This window comes from Balaenoptera borealis (genome assembly GCF_965194805.1).
Source record: "Balaenoptera borealis genome assembly, chromosome: 6".
NCBI classification, from domain to species: Eukaryota; Metazoa; Chordata; class Mammalia; order Artiodactyla; family Balaenopteridae; genus Balaenoptera; species Balaenoptera borealis.
This window is the reverse complement of record NC_138863.1, coordinates 7137858-7155442: the sequence shown is the minus strand read 5'-3', so window position 1 is coordinate 7155442 and position 17585 is coordinate 7137858. Positions and strand designations below refer to the sequence as shown.

General features: G+C 46.0%; 1 protein-coding gene across 1 annotated transcript in view; it reads right to left on the bottom strand.

Moving 5' to 3' along the window:
* The window catches only part of LOC309630873 (ephexin-1-like), a 38545-nt gene extending 35947 nt beyond the window's left edge, over positions 1 to 2598 (bottom strand). The window contains exon 1 of the mRNA XM_082396676.1: positions 393 to 2598. Coding sequence (XP_082252802.1) covers positions 393 to 654 — 262 coding nt within the window. The 5' untranslated portion in view covers positions 655 to 2598. The remainder of the gene's footprint in view (positions 1 to 392) is intronic.
* Positions 2599 to 17585: the final 14987 nt, after the last annotated feature.

Sequence of the window (17585 nt, the reverse complement as noted above, 5' to 3'; positions counted from 1 at the left end):
TCATGGTGATGGTGAGAGAACAGGATAGAACCTCACGTTAGGAGAGAAACTCGTGTTCCCAGATATCCTTACACATAGACAACTGAAAGCCTCCCTTCTAGAATGCATGGAATCTGGGGGGTTTGCTGAGTCCTGGAACAAGACGGCTCTTTTAAGAGAAGCCAGTCTTACTGTATCACTTGGGTCAGCACACTCTCCTGAAGTATCCACATCATCTTACTGGGGGAATTTGAATTCTTTGGATAAGGGCTTCAAAGTGTTCCACCTTATTGACCCTGTCCTTGTTCATTTTCAGTGCCTTTTATTCTCCTTTCATTTAAGTGGGGCTTTCAGCCCCAGTGACTCCAACTGGATGTCAAGGAGCAGCTGTGACAATCGTCCCTGGTACTGACCTGCCAGGTGTCCGCAGTTCTGTTCGGGAGTGCCTCTGGCTTTGCCTTTGCTTCTGTGTCTCACAGTGCGATTGAAGATGGAGTTTCTCTGGATAAGGGTGTAGTAATGGGGTGCTTTGTCTTGCATCTCCTGGTCGGCATGGGGCGTCCTCTCTTCTGAGAGGACCTCAGGTCTCACACTGGCCAGCTCGTCAATCTCCCACAAACCACTCACTGATTTCTTCTGGGGCTTTCCCAAATCCTCAGAGTCCCTGGTCTCCATGGAAACAAGTCCAATTGTTTCTCAGCAGAATGACTGGGGAACAATAACTTCTCTCAGTTGTCCCTGGTTTTGAGTGCTCTAGAGGAGAAAGAGAACAGTTTTCAGTCACTCTCATCAGGCTAAAGATGCCAGAGTATGGAATTCCACTCCCATTCAGATTTGAGGAAATTTGAAATAATCTGTGCATCCTGGCGACCACATCTCTGTCAATGAAAATTACAGTTTAACCACTGCAATTTGGATGCATTCATGTATCATTTTATAATTGAGGGTTGTTAATTCTATTCAGAGGCAACACTTGTGGGGAAAATGCTGAAAGTGGCTTGTGTAACTAACTTTCAAGTACTGTAAACATTTGCTGAATAAGTCGAGAGAGGGTAGCAAAAAATGGTGAGGGGAACTCCAGGAAACCAAAGCAAGGGAAAGGAAGATGTATGGCCACAGAAAGAAAGAGTCGTGGGAAGAATAGGAAGGGCTGTCAGAGAGTGACAGGTCCCAGGACAGTAAATTTAGAGATGGGAAGTCTTTTTTTAAATTATTATTTATTTTTTTAATTGAAGTATAGTTGATTTACAATGTTGTGTTAATTTCTGCTGTACAGAAAAGTGATTCAGTTATACATATATACATTCTTTTTTTTAATATTCTTTTCCATTCTGGTTCATCATAGGATACTGAATATAGTTCTCTGTGCTATACAGTAGGACCTTGTCGTTTATCCATTCCATATACAATAACTTACATCTGCTGACCCCAGCTTCCCACTCCATCCCTCCCCCAACTGCCTCCCCCTTGGCAAACACAAGTCTGTTCTCTATGACTGTAAGTCTGTTTCTGTTTCATAGGTAGGTTCATTTATGTCATATTTTAGATTCCACATATAAGTGATACCATATGGTATTTGTCTTTCTCTTTCTGACTTACTTCACTTAGTATGATAATCTCTAGTTGCATCCATGTTGCTGCAAATGGCATTATTTTGTTCTTTTTTATGGCTGAGTAGTATTCCATTGTGTATATGTACCACATCTTCTTTATCCATTCTTCTGTTGGTGGACATTTAGGTTGTTTCCATGTCTTGGCTATGGTGAATTGCACTGCTATGAACATAGAGGCACATGTATCTTTTTGGATTAGGGTTTTGTCTGCATATATGCTCAGGAGTGGGATTGCTGGATCATATGGTAATGAGGAACCTTCATACTGTTTCCATAGTGGCTATACCAACTTACATTCCCACCAACGGTGTAGGAGGGTTCCCTTTTTAGAAATGGGAGGTCTTAAACCCTGCGAGGACAAACCTCTTGCCGTCCACTGGGGGTCAAGTCTGGTTGGTGGCTTAGTGGCCTCTCTGATAAGATGATGTTGTATGGCAGCTGTGGGAAAGACAAGCCCTCCCGCATCCCACAGCTCTCCCAGGGACTGGGGTAACAGAATGGTTACCTCCCTCTGGGGTGACCATAGAAGATAGAGCATCTGAACCAGGACACTTTTCATAGGAAAAAGGGGTGTATTAGGAATACACCAGGACTGCCAGGCAAACCCCTTTTTCCTCCCAACACAGACCTTATTCTAGGGTAGGGGTCTTAGAGTGGAGTGAACCACGTGCGTCCTTCGAATGAGGTGTAAGCTGGTAGGGGGCTGCCAGACAGGGGAGCCAAACTAGGAATTCTTTGTGGCTCCCCACTCACTTAGAACCCGGGGTCCCGTGGGTTCTGTGGAGGTTTGGGGGGATGTAAACTGTGTGCAGAGGCTGCGTGTGTATGTGTCTATACGTTCTTCTTGATTTCGGGTCCAGAACCGCTATCATGTTCTCAAAGGGCTTAGAGACTCAGGAAAGAACCACAGGAAGAACCACCTCTTCTGTCTCTGCTTTCTTGTGCAAAACAGAAAGAATGGGGCCTGGACTTGAGAGCACACCCCCCCTTTCCCACTGCACCCCTCTACTTAACAGCCAGGTGTCCCCAAGCCCCGCCTGTGGAGTTTCCCATGGGTGAGTGCTCAAACCCTTCCCTTCCCCCGACCCCAGGCCGAACACACACCAGGATTTCAGGGCAGTTGGTCGGGTGATCTTAGAATATTCAGGAGGGGCGTGGGCTTCCCCCACCCCCAGGCAGAGAACATCCTTGTTTATCTAAGGCAGGAATTCAGACTTTCTGGTCAGGAGACATTTGAGCATCCAAGACCATTCTGGTCTTCTGCAGAGCAGAAGTTTCACCTTGGGACATGGCCTCCTGTCCTCCCTGCCTGCAGGTCTGGTGACATTCGAGTGATGACCTGCCCAGAGAAGCGAGCATTAAGGTGTTAGAGATTGAGAAGCATTAAGACAGGGTCCTGCCCTGAGGCAGCTTGGTTGGGGGCAGGGGCACTGCCAGACTTGTGGGGGCCTGGGAAGCTCCTTCGCTGTCAAGGTCAGCTGTGTGACCCCAGCAAGGTCCCTGCCGTCCCAGCATCCATGTCCTTCTCCATAAATGCTGGGTATGCACTATGGGATCTGTTGGACAGGTCCCATCCTGCTGGCTAATCCAGACTTCCCTTGGAGAGTCAGCCTGCAATTTCTGGTGGCCAGAAAGGAGAGCGCAGTGACTAAGAAGGTCACATTTAGGTTGCTGGACAATTAATAGGACACCCATCCCAGGAGCACCTGGGAGGACACGGCGTGTTACAAACGCGACGAGGAGCCCACAGCTAGTGGGCAGGGTGGGCGATTTTCATTGAAAGCAGGTTTAACCTGAGTCAGCGAGGAGATGCAACTACAAAAAAAGCTAAACTGTTTTTGGATCACGTTGTGGAACGAGAGCGATTTGGAGGATGCTGTCCTGGCCAGATGAGCGGGGGACCCCTGCTCTATGCTCCGGTGAGAACCTGCCCATCCAAAAGGGGGCGGGGTGGACGGGCAGAGAAGCCCCGGGAGTGATGAGGGCGAGGTCGCCACACATACGCCCTCTCGGGCGTGGGACAGGAGAGTGTGGAATTAGTACCGTGGGCGAGGACAGACTTCAGCTTTGGATTTCAGAGCTGTCCGAAGGTAGCAGTGAATTCCCCGTCACTGGAGATGTCCAGACAGAGACTGTTGGGATTTTAGGGCTCAGTGACTCTGACCTATGCCCCTGACATCTTCTCTTTTCCCTTGCCCTCTGGGCCTCCAAGCTGGGTTCAGACTCTGATACTAAGGCTGTTCTCCGCTTAGAATTGATCTGGGGGCAGTAAGTGGGCAGGGATCCTGTGGGCAGATAACGCAGGAGTTAATTGTGTGTTGGGGCCAGTCTGAGGAGGTCTCTGAACTGGGTTGGGGAGTTCCTACCGCATCCTTGATGACTGTGAGTGAGGAGGTAGTGGGATCCCGGAAGCTCCGGGCAGGCAGGGCTGGGAGACATCACACAGGTGTATCACCCAGGTGTAGCAGATGCGGGGGGGATACGGAAGATGTGTGAGAGGAATGACAGAATTGTTGACTCAAGGTGGTTTTGGAACGAGCAGGGAGGGGGGCCGTCCCAGTGGCAGTGGCGGGCCAGGGTGACTGGGCGGGCCGGTGTGGCGTGGGAGTGAAGCCAGCTTGGGGTTGGAGCACACTGGTTTCAGGGACGTGCAGTTGGAAAACCTCCCAGGAAGAAAGTCTGCAGTTGGAAATCCTTGGCTGAGGCTGCCTGACGGTTACAAACAGGGCATCCCCTGCTCTGACCACGGGGTATCTCGAAGGCCCTGCCATGTTGCGGCCCTGAACACGTACTGTTTTTTGGCATTCAAGGTTATTATTATCATTATCATCACCATTATTATTTTAGGCTGCTTTAAAGAAATTAAGGTATAACTTATGTACGGTAGAATGTGCCTTTGTTAAGTGTATGGTTCTGAGTTTTGATGAACACATACAGTTCATGTCACCACTGTTGAGATACAGGACATTCAGTCACCCCAAAGTTCCCTTGTGCCCCACTGTGGTCAGCCCCTCCCCTGCCCCCAGCCCCTGGCGACCACCAATCTGTATCTGTTCCTCCAGTTTGCCTTTTCATGACTGTTGTGTAGATGGAACTACAGCCTTTGGTGTCTGGCTTCCTTTGGTTGGCGTGAAGAATTTGCCATCCAGCCCGGTTGCAACAGTAATGATTGCCAGTGTTACGAATTCATGGAAGCCAGCACAATATATTGTGAAGGGCACTCATCTGGGAGTCAGGGGACTTGGGTGCAAATCTCCTTTTCCCACTGCCTGTGATCACCTACTTACACTGGGCAAGTCAGGGCCTCAGTTTCCTGGCCAGGAAACATGGTTTTGGGTGGGTGTTCTTGGGGGCTCCTTAGCCAACTCTCAAATTCTGTGATCTGGGGAGACTCAGAGAGCCCTCAGAGGGAAGCTCTGAGTGGTGACAAGAACCCCGGGGATTGCTCCCAAATGTCCCTATCATTTTCTTCAACTGAGGGGGCTCTGAAACCTTGAGAAAATGTATGCCATCCTTAAGACACCACACACACACGCACACGCACACGCACACACACATACAATTTGTGAAACCTGGAAAAACAACTCTGATTCCACCTCAATTACTGCCTGTTCCAGGCAAATGTGTTCTACATCTGCAATATGTTTACAATCGCTACAATTCTTCTATATCCATTAACTGCTGGAAAGCCTGACAGCCCTCCCCCATCTTCTAATGTTTTTCTTAAACTCCCAGTAGCTTTAAGCCCCATGTCTTACTGTTTCAGGTGGCTTCAGGCTGGAAGTGCATGGGAGTGGCTTTGTGATTGGAAGGGGGGCTTATGGCAGAACTGCATTCGCACAGTATTCATTCGTTCCTTCGTTCATTCACTCATCATCAAGCGTTGCTGCCATGTTGTCCATGTCTGGCACCTGCTGGCATGGTGTACACATCTTCATTTCCATGTCTGCCCACATTCCCTTGTTAGGAAGCTCCAGCAGGGCAGGGCTCGGTCTGTTTTGCTCACTGCTGTTCCTGGTGCAGGGCACACAACAGCACTCTGTAAACATGTGTTGCTTACAACAGTGAACATGCATGAATGACCTCCGTGAGGTCGATGGGATAATTAGCGCCATTCATAGATAAGGAAGCTTTGGTAGCTTGTGCAGGATCGCACAGCTGGTATACGGTGCAGCGAATGTCACACCACATGTGTCTGGCTTGTTTGCTGGGCGAACCTGTGATGTAGTCAAAAGGTGCTGTTGTAAAGACTGGCTGGAGGCTGGCCTGGGTGAGTGAAGGCAGGAGCTGGGCTTGTAGTATTCTCTGTCCGTGCTAGCTGTGGGGCTTCCGGCACATGAGTCAAGAGCCACTGTTAGACCTCCCAGCGCTGGGCTGAGGGCCGGGGGCCTCCCTGCATGAGTCAGTTGCCTGGGAGGTCAGAATCCATGGGAGTAGGTGGTGCGGGAGGGGAGTGGGGAGCTGACTGCAAGCCCAGCTGTGACCACGCCAGCCAGATGCTGGGGGAGGGGGCGGAGGACGGCACGGTGGGCAGGAGGAAATGCATCCTCTAGACCAGGGCTTCGCAGGCGCTCATGTGCAGGGGCTCTTAGAATGCAGCTCCTGACTCAGGGGGTCCAGGGTGGGGCCCAGGATACAGGGCTGTGAGTCCAAGGACCAGCCTTGAGCAAGGTCCTAGTGCAGCAAAACCACAGCACCCGCGACAAGTGTGGGAGGGGGCCCTGGGGCGCTCAGCCCTGTTCTGCCCTTCGCTTTGGCCCGGTCCGCACGGCATCGCCACAGGTCAGAGGCAGACAGAAGTCCTGATGGAGAGCAGGGCTGGGGCAGGAAGAGGGGGAGGGGTCAGGAGCAGGGGAGGGGGCCTGAAGCAGGTGCTGTCCCTCCACTGTCCCCTTCTGCCTCTTCCAAGGGAAAGAAGTGGGGGAGGGAGGGATGGTGGAAAACAAGAGGATGTGGAGGAAGAGCCCTCCCCAGGGGCCAGGGGATGAAGCACATCTAGGCTCTAGACGAGAGAGCTGGGCCCCTGCTCTGAACGGTCTCTCTGGGTGCTGGGATGGCCCAGTAAGACCTGGTCCTGCCTTCCTGCAGGTAAAAGTGCTACAGAAGGGAACAAATACTACAGGGCAGAGAGGCAGTGAACAAGGAGGCCAGTGGAAGGCCCTTTGCAAGGAAGGGTTGTGGTGAACACATCACAGGGAGCCCTTGGGGGGGGGAGGGCGGAGCTTCATTCTCACGCCAGTCAGAACATCCTAAAGGGCTGCTCAAGGTCAGTGCCTGGAGCCGGGCCTTATGCTTGAGCTTGGGCTCAGCCGAGCAGGGGTTAAGCAAGGGTAGACCCTGGCAGCTCCAGGCAGGATCACTTGGGAAAAAGGCTCAACAGGGCCACACTGAAGACCACCTTCATCTCCAGCGAGGAGACAGGGCGCTGTGACTCCGGGCGGTGCTGGCCGTCCACGCAGGGGGCCGGGGGAATGTGGTTGGCAAACGTGGCCTGAAAGGGGTGGGAGAATGAAGACCCCTTAGCTGTGACGTAACAACAGGAAGGGCCTCAGTGCACTGACCCAGGGCCAGGTGAAGTGGGGCCCCTAAGCGGGAGGCAGGCCTGGCTCATCCCAGCTCACCTGCATCATTTCATTCCTGCCCTGGAACTGGTACTTAGACTCCTCCCCGGTAAATGGCAGTGTTTGCCTTGAGCTATAAACGACAAAGGCTTTTTTTTTTCCCTTTCCTTTCCTCCCTCCCTCCCTCCTTTCTTTCCTTCCTTCCTCCCTCCCTCTCTCCCTCTGTCTCTCTTTCTTTCCCTCTCCCTTCCCTTCCCTTCCCTTCCCTTCCCTTCCTTTTCTTTTCTTTCTTTCCCCAGAGCAAAGAAAGAAAGCTAGTGAGGAAGATTTTAGGCAGCAGAGGAACCACATGAAATTTCTGGTTTGGTGGAAAAGCCCCAGAGAGGAAAGAAGCTAGGAAATCTGCCCCAGAAGCTGCTCTGCTGTCAGGACTACTTCCACTGTGAGAATCCCAAATGTAACATGTGACAGTTACAGAAAATGTGGAAAAAGCAGCCAACCACAAGGAAGACGGCTGTTGCCCTGCCCCTGGAGATGCCGCTGGGAACGTTTTGGTGTTCTCTGCAGGAACAGAGGAGAGGAAGGGAATGGGAGCCACAAAGAGAGCAGGAGCCTGGGAGAATCTGAAGTGGAAATTCAGAAATTGGGGAACAATGGTGGGAGAGAGGCCAGATCAGAAAGGCAGCAGGAGAAGGGGAGTTGGGACCAAGCTCCAGCTGTGTGGTGGCCACACTGGGAGGGGCCTTGGCTTCAGGAGATTGGTGGGGGCAGTCCTTCCAAGACCCAGACCAGGGCGAATGGGAAAGGCAAGTGTATAGAAATAACGGCCAGGGAGGGGACGGGCAGGGTGGGGCAGGGGTGGTTAGGTTCAGTCGAGTGGCCTCTCCGAGAGCACGTTTGGGCAGAGGCCTGAAGGAAGCCAGGGAGCGAGCCCGGGGGAATGACGGGATGCAGAGCTTCCGAACCGGATTTGTTGACTCTCTTTTGGCTCAAGAGGGAGAAAGGCCAAAATGAACCCTGGTTTTCCTTTAAGGCTGTTGAAGTGATACACTGGGAAAGGAAGCAGGAGTTTGAGGGAGACATTGGACCTGAGATCAGAGAGAGGGCACACATGGCAGGAAGCTGGACTTGAAAATGGTCCTTCGTGACAGGGGCTGAGCCGAGCAGAAGTCACCTGGAAGGCTGGGTACGAATTACGGTGACAACTCATTAACAACTCACTGAGCACCGACTTAACAATAACAGCTTCTGATCCAAACAACCATCTCTTTAGAGGCAAGAACGCTGGACCACCGTGAGATAAAGAGTCTTCTCAAAGCTGCGAGGCTCCCGCATCCCTGTGGGGCCGCCCGCTTCCCACTGCGCCACCATCAGCGCTGCATCCTAGCAGCCCGGGCCACACACACAAGATGGGAAGTGGGTTAGACACAGCGACAAAACTCGTGTGCAGGATGAAACGGATTGTGATAGATCAAGTGTGAACAGCACTCTTTTTCCCGATGATGCAACAGAAATCAGTGAAATTAATTTTAAACCTGGGAACTGGACAGTGGTATAGAGAGGGTGAGTGCATTTCTTTTTTACATGGTGGTACTTAAATGCCTGAGAATGGTAGGACATGTACACGCATGCAACTCTCTATCTGTCCATGTACCTATTTATTTATCTATCTATTATCTATCTATCTATCTATCTATCATTTATCTACCTATCTATCTAGCAATCCATCCATCTATCTATCTGTCTATCCATCCATCCACCTATCTATCTATCCATCCATCCATCCACCTATCTATCCATCCATCCATCCACACACACACATAATCTGCAACACGAGGGAGGAAGAAAGCCAGAGGCTAAAAAACCAAACTAGGTATTCCTGCTGGCAAAAAACAGTTAGCAACAAGCATAAGGGAGCAGAGGTCAAAGGACAATTGAGCAGCATTCCCGTGGGCAATGGAAGAAAGAAAGGGTCAGCTGAAAGGACACCAGGTGGCACCTACAGGTGGTGGAAGGCACAAGGGAAGGCAGAACAACTTCAGATAATGAAACTTTAAAAAAAATAAACCTTTTACTTTAGTTTTACAGAAAAGTTGCTGACAATGGAATTTTTAAATCAGCTCCTCAAGGAACCAAAGAGCTCTGTGTACAATATGAAGTAGTTCATTCTTTGGCGGTCGTCTCCCCTTCGGTGGGTGTTCAGTGTAAGCAGGCAGCAAGGAATTGGGAAATGAGAGTCAGGGAGAGTGAGTGGTGGAGGACGAGAAACCCCAGCCATATCACCACTTGCTGGAGGGGCAGGCCCTTGTCGGGGTCTCGGAGCTGGAACAGCCTGGAAGAGAACCTTCCCCCGTTGCTTGATGTCTGCTCCGCATGCTCTTTCCCACTCTCTTTCTGGCCCGTGGGGGGCGGTTTGGGAATTTGTCCTTCATCATCAGAAGACCGGAGCGAACTCTTGGGTAAGATGACAGCTCAAGTTAACCCCAGCTCCCCACTTCTCACCAGATACCAGTGCAGCCCTACAACAGGAAGACAGCTACCCCGCTGGGGAAGCTAAAATTAAGCGTTGAGTTTATGCGGGGACTGCCAGGCTCCTCCGCTAAAGATTCTAAGTAAGATTCTAAGTAAGATTAAGACGCATCACTGATGACTGGCTTGAGCTTTAAGGTTCTTAAAAAATAGATACACAGTTTATAAATCAAAAGGTAAAATTGGGAGGGAAATACGTAGAGGAGAGACATAAAACGAGGTGATGGAAGCAGCACAGGGTGTAGAGCAGGATTTTTCCTGTTGTTCTGGAATTGCTGCCAAGGCCAAACAGAGCTTAGTTCTAGTCAAATTTCTGCTGCAGCTTGGGTCAGCCAGCAAGCCACCCCGAGGGATTACTGAAGGAGGTCGGCCTCCTCCCAGCACCCCACCGTGATAAAGCAAGAAGAGGAAGAGGGGAAGAGCCTGGCCTTTTGGAGCGCCACATGCCACGCAAAGAGGAAAGTGGTTCCCAGGGAGCCTTGGAAAAACCCAGGAAGGGGAGACTCCCCGCCAGGAGTCGCAGAGCTGCGGAATCCACGGGCCTGCTCCAGAGTCTCCTGGAAGAGGGTTCTGAGAGCCTAGGGTGATGGCGCCTCGTCCTTTTCGTCACCGCAACTGTGCTTCCTGAGGTTTGGGGATACACTGGACATGGGACTGGAGGTAGCTTTGGGTTGGAGGGTTTCTGAGGACAGGGGCCTCACACTGTAGGGCTTGGAGGGACCATGACCTGGTGTGTCCTAGAAGGAGATGAAGCATGCCCGCTTCATCCTTGTTCTCCATGGTGCTCGGTGCAGCCCACGGAGAAGATCCCAGAGTTCCCTAAAGTTCCTTAGAGCCCAGAGGTCGGCAAGAGGTATGGGTAGGGACTGCCCAGGTGGCCACTTGGCCAAGCAATGGGATACCCAAGCTGGAGAAAAGGTGGGGAGCATACATGTACCTATAGGACCAGAGGGAGATATGGTGGCCTCTCTGGGAGGGATGGCTCCCAGGAGGGCAGGAAGGGAAAGCGGAAGAGGTACAGCTGAACACTAGCCCAAGACCACCTCGAATACCGCATCAGCAGAGGCATCAGAGCCAGGCTGAGCCAGAGGGATGCCTGCTACCATGGACAGACAGCCAGCCAAGGAAGGAGCCCTCGACTTGCTGATCACTGCTCCCTGCCCCACCCCTGAGGAGGGGAGAAGCGTGTGGAGGTGTCTCCGGGCCAGGTCTCCCACCCCCCACCCCCCAAACAGTCTAGCCTGTGCTATAGGGAGGGGAGAGAAACTTTGAATAGTGTGAGGTTGAACTTTGGAAAATTTGAACACGGCTGAAAAGGGCAAAGGATGTGAATAGATAATTCACAGAAAATATGAATCCCTCTTAAGAACCTGTGAAAGATTTTTCAACCCCATGTCTTATAGGAAGAGAAGAACTCCAAAACATACTGAGATCTTTTTTTTCACCTATTATATTAGCAAAAAAAAAAAAAAAATCAAAACTTTGAAAAGTGATTGGTGAAGCCTAGGGGCAACAGGCATCCCCTCCCCCCATCATTGCTGGTGGGATTTTACATTGATTCCATATCCATGGGGACAGTTTGGCAACCTCTATCAAGGTAAAAAGCAAGTATGCCTTAGCCCAGCAATCCCACCTGCAGGAATTTGGCCCATGGATCTCCTTGCAGATGCAGGGAGTGGCCCGTGTACAGGTGACCCCCTGCAGCACTGTCTTGGAGAAAGAGATTAAAGATGCTACGATTTCTTTCAATCAGGAACTGATCACACCAATTAGAAAAGTCTAAACATTTCCATCAATGGAATAAGATGCAGTTGTACTGATCAAGAAAGAATCCTAAGCTATCTCAAGAAAACAAAAGGGCAGAAGAGTATTATGTTTCCACCAGTGTAAAAAGAGAAAGTATATTCAAATTTATTTGGATGCGCCTAAAAATTTCTGGAAGGAGTTACAAAAAATTAGTGTCAATAGTTACATGTATACATATTTTTTTTCAGAGGAGGGAGCTTGGGCAGATGGGAAATAGGATTGGGAGGGAGGCAGACTTTAAAATACATACCTTTTAATATTTTTTGATTTTTAAAGGTTATGTCAATGTATTAACCTATTTGAAAATTAAATAGATAAATCTTTTGAGGAAAAATGAGTAGGACAGAATCTTAAATACAGAAATAAATCACTTTTAAAAACTGAAGGAGACAGAGAAGTTACGGGATCTGACCAAGAAGCCACCGAGAGCCCTGCTAGGCAGCAAGGTAGTGAGCGTGGTCAGAAGAAAACTGGTAGCCATAACAGGGAAAAATAAAGCTGTTTTATGTTTATACCTTAAAAAACTGAGATTTCCCCAAAAATCAGATACAGAATAAGAATGAACTGTTAAATGGAATGTTTTAATTAATATTCTCAGAGTAATTTAATAAAACAGAGGCAATTTCATAATCATTAGGCAGTCTTAATACAATATAGCATATCAATGGGTTAGTGACACAATTAAACATGAATCTCCAGGAAAGACCTTAAAAATGAAACTAGAAGGAAAATTCATCATGAGAAAAAATACTGTGCACGTCTCAAATGCAGCAATGCTGAAAAGTCAGTGCAGGATGCTGCTCTCATTGTTATTAACTTGTTTCTTGGGGGTTTAGCCAAAGTAATGAGACATAAAACAAATGTTGTCAGAAAGGAAGATGAAATAACTATTATTTGCAGTGATTTGTATGCCTAGAAAGCCCAAAGAACCAATTAAACTATTGGAATTGCAAAGAATTCAGCCCAGGGCCAGAATAGGATAGATTTACTACATGTCAACAATAGCAAGAAAATAGAGAGCTTCCAATCATAGTAGAAACAAAACCAGAAAATGTGGGATAATTGTATATATAAATACAACCTATATAAAGGAAAAACTTGGGAGATGGAAGGAGCTTGCATCTTTAGAGAAGCGCTAAAGCTATGGGTTTTTCTTGGATGGGAAAATGGAAAATTAAAAATATGTCAATTCTCACCAAGTTAATATAGAGTTTTAGTGCCATTTCACTAAAAAATTCCAATTAAAAAAACCCTCATTGGAATGTTTTGATAAAATGATTATGAAGTTCATAGGCAAGATTGGCAGATAGGCAAGATTAGCTCAAACTTTTTGAGAAATATGGGTGATAAAGAGTCTACTTCTCCTAAATATCATAAAATGCTATAATAGTAAAAGGAATGTGGTACTGGCACAAGGTAGTCAATCAGTAAAACAGAATGGCCAGAAGAGGCATCACGAACATAAAAAATGGAGGGATTACAAAACCAGACAAAAATGTCACAAGAAAAGAAAAATATAGACCAATATCTCTTATTAGTATAGATGAAAAAGACCTCAAGACAAGGCTAGCAAACTGATATATAAAGAAGATTATACACCATAACCAAGTAGACTTTATCCCTGGAATGCACAGTTGGTTTAACACACAAAAATCGATTAATGTCATGCACCATACCAATGAAATAAAGGACAAAACTACATGATCATCTCCATAATTTGGCATCAGTTAGGACTTGACAAAAATCCAACAATCCTTCATGATAAAAGTATCCAACAAACCGTATAAAGAAGAAAACTTCCTCAACTTGATAAAGGGCATCTATGAAAACCCCACAGCTAATACTATACTTAATTGTGAAAGACTGGATGTTTTCTAATAAATCAGGAGGCAGATAAGGATGTCCACTCTCACCACTACTGTTGAACATTGCAATGGAGGTTCTAGCCAGGAAAGTTAGCCAAGAAAAATAAATAAAAGATACTCAGATTGGAAAGGAAGGAGTAAAACTCTATTTGCAGATGACATGATCTTATATTTAGAAAATCCTAAGGAATTCCCTAAAAAAAACTGTTGGCAATAAGTTCAGCAAGGTTTTATGATATAAGATCAATATTTTTTTTATACACTAGGAATGAACACACCAGAAATGAAATTAAGAAAAGAATTCCATTTATAATATCATCAAAAGTATTTAGGAATATAAATTTAACAAAAAAGCACAAAATTTATATTCTGAAAACTATAAAATATTAGTGAAAGAAATTAAGGAAGACTTAAATAAATGGAAAGACATTCCATTTTCATGGATCAGAAGAATTAATATTGTTAAAGTGGTATTGCTCCCCCAAACTGACCTACATATTCAACACAATCCAAATCCAAATCCCAGCTGGCTTCTCTGCAGACATTAATAAACTGATCATAAAATTCATATGGAAAATTCAAGGACCCATGCCAAAACAATCTTGAAAAAGAATAAAGTTGGACTTACATTTCCTGATTTCAAAACTTACTACAAAGCAAAAGTAAAGATGTGGTACATATATACAATGGAACGAAATTGGGTCATTTGTAGAGACATGGATGGATCTAGAGACTGTCATACAGAGTGAAGTAAGTCAGAAAGAGAAAAACAAATATCATATATTAACACATATATGTGGAATCTAGAAAAATGGTACAGATGAACCGGTTTGCAAGGCAGAAATAGAGACACAGATGTAAAGAACAAATGTATGGACACCACGGGGGGAAAGCGGAGAGTGGGGGTGGGATGAATTGTATGTATAAAATAGATAACTAATAAGAATGTGCTGTATAAAATAAAATAAAATAAAATTCAAAAAAAAAAAGACAGTGTGGTACTGACACAAGGATAGACATATAGATCAATAGAATAGAATTGAGAAGCCATAAATAAACCTATCCATCCATCCATCCATGATCAACTGATTTTTTAAAATAAATTTATTTATTTATTTTTGGCTGCATTGGGTCTTCATCGCAGTGCACAGTCTTCTCATTGCGGTGGCTTCTCTTGTTGCGGAGCACAGTCTCTAGGCGCACCGGCTTCAGTAGTTGTGGCTCACAGACTCTAGAGCGCAGACTCAGTAGTTGTGGCGCACGGGCTTAGTTGCTCCGTGGCATGTGGGATCTTCCTGGAGCAGGGCTCAAACCCACGTCCCCTGCATTGGCAGGCGGATTCTTATCCACTGCGCGACCAGGGAAGTCCAAGATCAACTGATTTTTGACAAGAGTGCCAAGACCATTCAATGGGAAAACAAGTCTTTTCAACAAATGGTGCTGGGACAACTGAGTATCTACAAGCAAAAGAATGCATTTGTGCCTCTACCTCATGCCATGTAAAAAAGTTAACTCAAAATGGGTCAAAGGCCTAAATGTAAAAGCTAAAACTATAAAATTATCAGCAGAAAACATAGGTGTAAACCTTCTTGACATTGGATTAGGCAATAGTTGCTTAGATATGACACCAAAAGCACAAGCAACAAAAGAAAAAATAAATGACATCATCAAAATTAAAAACTTTTGTGCTTCAAAGAACATCATCAAGAAAGTGGAAAAATAGCTCAAAATAGAAGAAAAATTTTGCAAATCGTATATCTGATAAGGGTCTTATATCTAGACTATACAACTCAATAATAAAAATAAATAACCCAATTAAAATATGGCAAGGGATCTAAATAGACATTTCTGCAAAGAAGTTGTACAAATGGCCCATAAGCACATGAAAACTTGTTCAACATCATTAGTCATCTGGGAAATGCAAATCAAAACCACAACAAGATACTATGTCATAGGATGGCTGTAATGAAAAAACAGATAATAACAAGTGTTGGTGAGGGTGTAGAGAACTTGGAACCCTATACACTGCTGATGGGAATATAAAATGGTGCAGGCATTTTGAAAAATAGTCTGGCAATTCTTCAAAAGGTTAAACATAGAATTACCTAGCAATCGACCTAGCAATTCCACTCCTAAGTATATTCTCAAGAGAAATGCAAACATATGTCCACACAAAAAGTTGTACATGAATGTTCACAGCAGCATTATTCGTAACAGGCAAAAAGCGGTAACAACCCAAATGTCTATCAACTGATAAATGGATAAGTACAGTGTGGTAAATCTATTTAATGGAATAATGGTCAGCTATAAAAAGAAATAGTATTGATATATGCTACAACATGAATGAACTTTGAAAGCCTTTTGCTAAGTGGAAGAAGTCAGTTACACAGGACCACATATTATCTGATTTCATTTATATGAACCACCCAGAAAAGGCAAATCCATATAGAAAGTAGATTAGTGGTTGCCAAGGGCTGGAAGGGTCGTAGGGAGTGGGGAGTGAGTGACTGTCAATGGGGATGGGATTTCTTTGGGGAAGATAATGACAATGTTCTAATATTGATTGTGGTGATAGTTGCATAACTGCGAACACACTAAAAACCATTGAATTGTATATTCTAAAAGAGTGACTTGTGTGGAATGTGAATTATAATTCAATAAAATTGTTTTTCAAAAAAGGAGCGTGTCAATAAAGTTTGGAATATTGATTAGCCATTTGGGAAAAATATCAGTTTAGATCTAAAAACAAATTCCTTAAATAAACCCCAAAGGAACTAAAGCATTAAATATCTTCTTCAAACTATAGAATATTTTTTAAAATTACATATGACATCTTATTACGTTCTCCTCCCATTAACAATGTGTCTGGAGAATGTTCTAGCTCAATGAACTAAGTATATATACATACCCTTTTAACAGTTGCATAATATTCTATGTCATTTATATTTACGTCACTTTATTATTGTTTAATTTGTTTCAATTGTCTCTTTTAATATATGTTTAAATTAGCTTCTTTTTTGTAAAACAGAGACAACCATTCAAGTTACTTGAAGAAAAAGGAGGCTGGGAAAAGATGAACACAAGGCCTAGACTGGGCCAAGGTGTGGTAGGAACTGGCCCCTCCACCTCTGTCCGAGGTCAAAAAGTAGAACATCTTGAGAAGGAATTAAATGGTTCCCAAATCTTGCCGTAAAACACTGAGGAAAGCAGTGTAGGTGTTGAGAGCCTCCGCTGAGTGGAGCCGACACACCATGGTTGTCAATCCTGTTCAGCCCCTCACTGGTTGAACTGGGCGTGTGACTTCCCCTTGGGGCCTCCTGTTCCTTGACTGTCATGTAGGGAGGACGGATGTCACCCAAGTCCTGGGACTAATGCGAGGATACACAGTGCTGGCAGTCAGTGCGTGGTAGCTCTTTTCTTTTTGTGTTACTATGCAAATTAACACAGAGATAATATTTCCCTCTATAAATATAATACATATTTATACCTATGTCTCACTTATCCAACACAGCGTAAATTAAAGAGAGGACAAAAGAAAGAAGAATAAAAGGATAGGGACATAAAACAACAAGGGATAAGGTTAAAAAATTCCTATTACAAAGACTCTTGCTCCGAATGGGCCCAAATTATCCCTAAGCTTCCCAGCAGCCGTCATGGAGAAGGAAAATGTGCCAGTGACTCATTCTACCGCATTCAGGGATAAAAACTGACCAGTTGCTCAGAAAAAAGTCGTTAGTACTGAGGGATTTCTCTCAAGGGCTTTTATGGAACAGGGTGATGTAGGATAGTGATTTTCAAACTTTGAAGAGGCTGTTTAATGTAAGAATTCCTGGGCCCCAAGCCCAGATTTTGGACTGAGTAGGGCCGAAGCGGGTCCCAGGCGTGTGCATGGCAGACTGTCCTGGGTGATGCATGGGCTCCAGTCTGTTCATTCCAGTAGGTGGGCTTTCTCCTGGGCCCACAAGGTCACACATGCAAACAGCGCTCATCAGACACTTCTTACTCCGTGCCTCCTTCCGTGTAGGCTGATGGCCTCACACAAAACACAACCAAGCAGAAGGGATTCTGCAGGTGACACAGGGCAGGCTTCTGCCTGATTGGAGGAGATTTTAGAGGAGTTTTGGAAGGAGACATGGACTTGCCATCTTCCCCTTGGAGTTTTGATAAACATTTGGAGGGATCACCCTGAGCTGGAGCTCCTGGGTAAGTACCTAGAGGTGGCACGTCTGGTT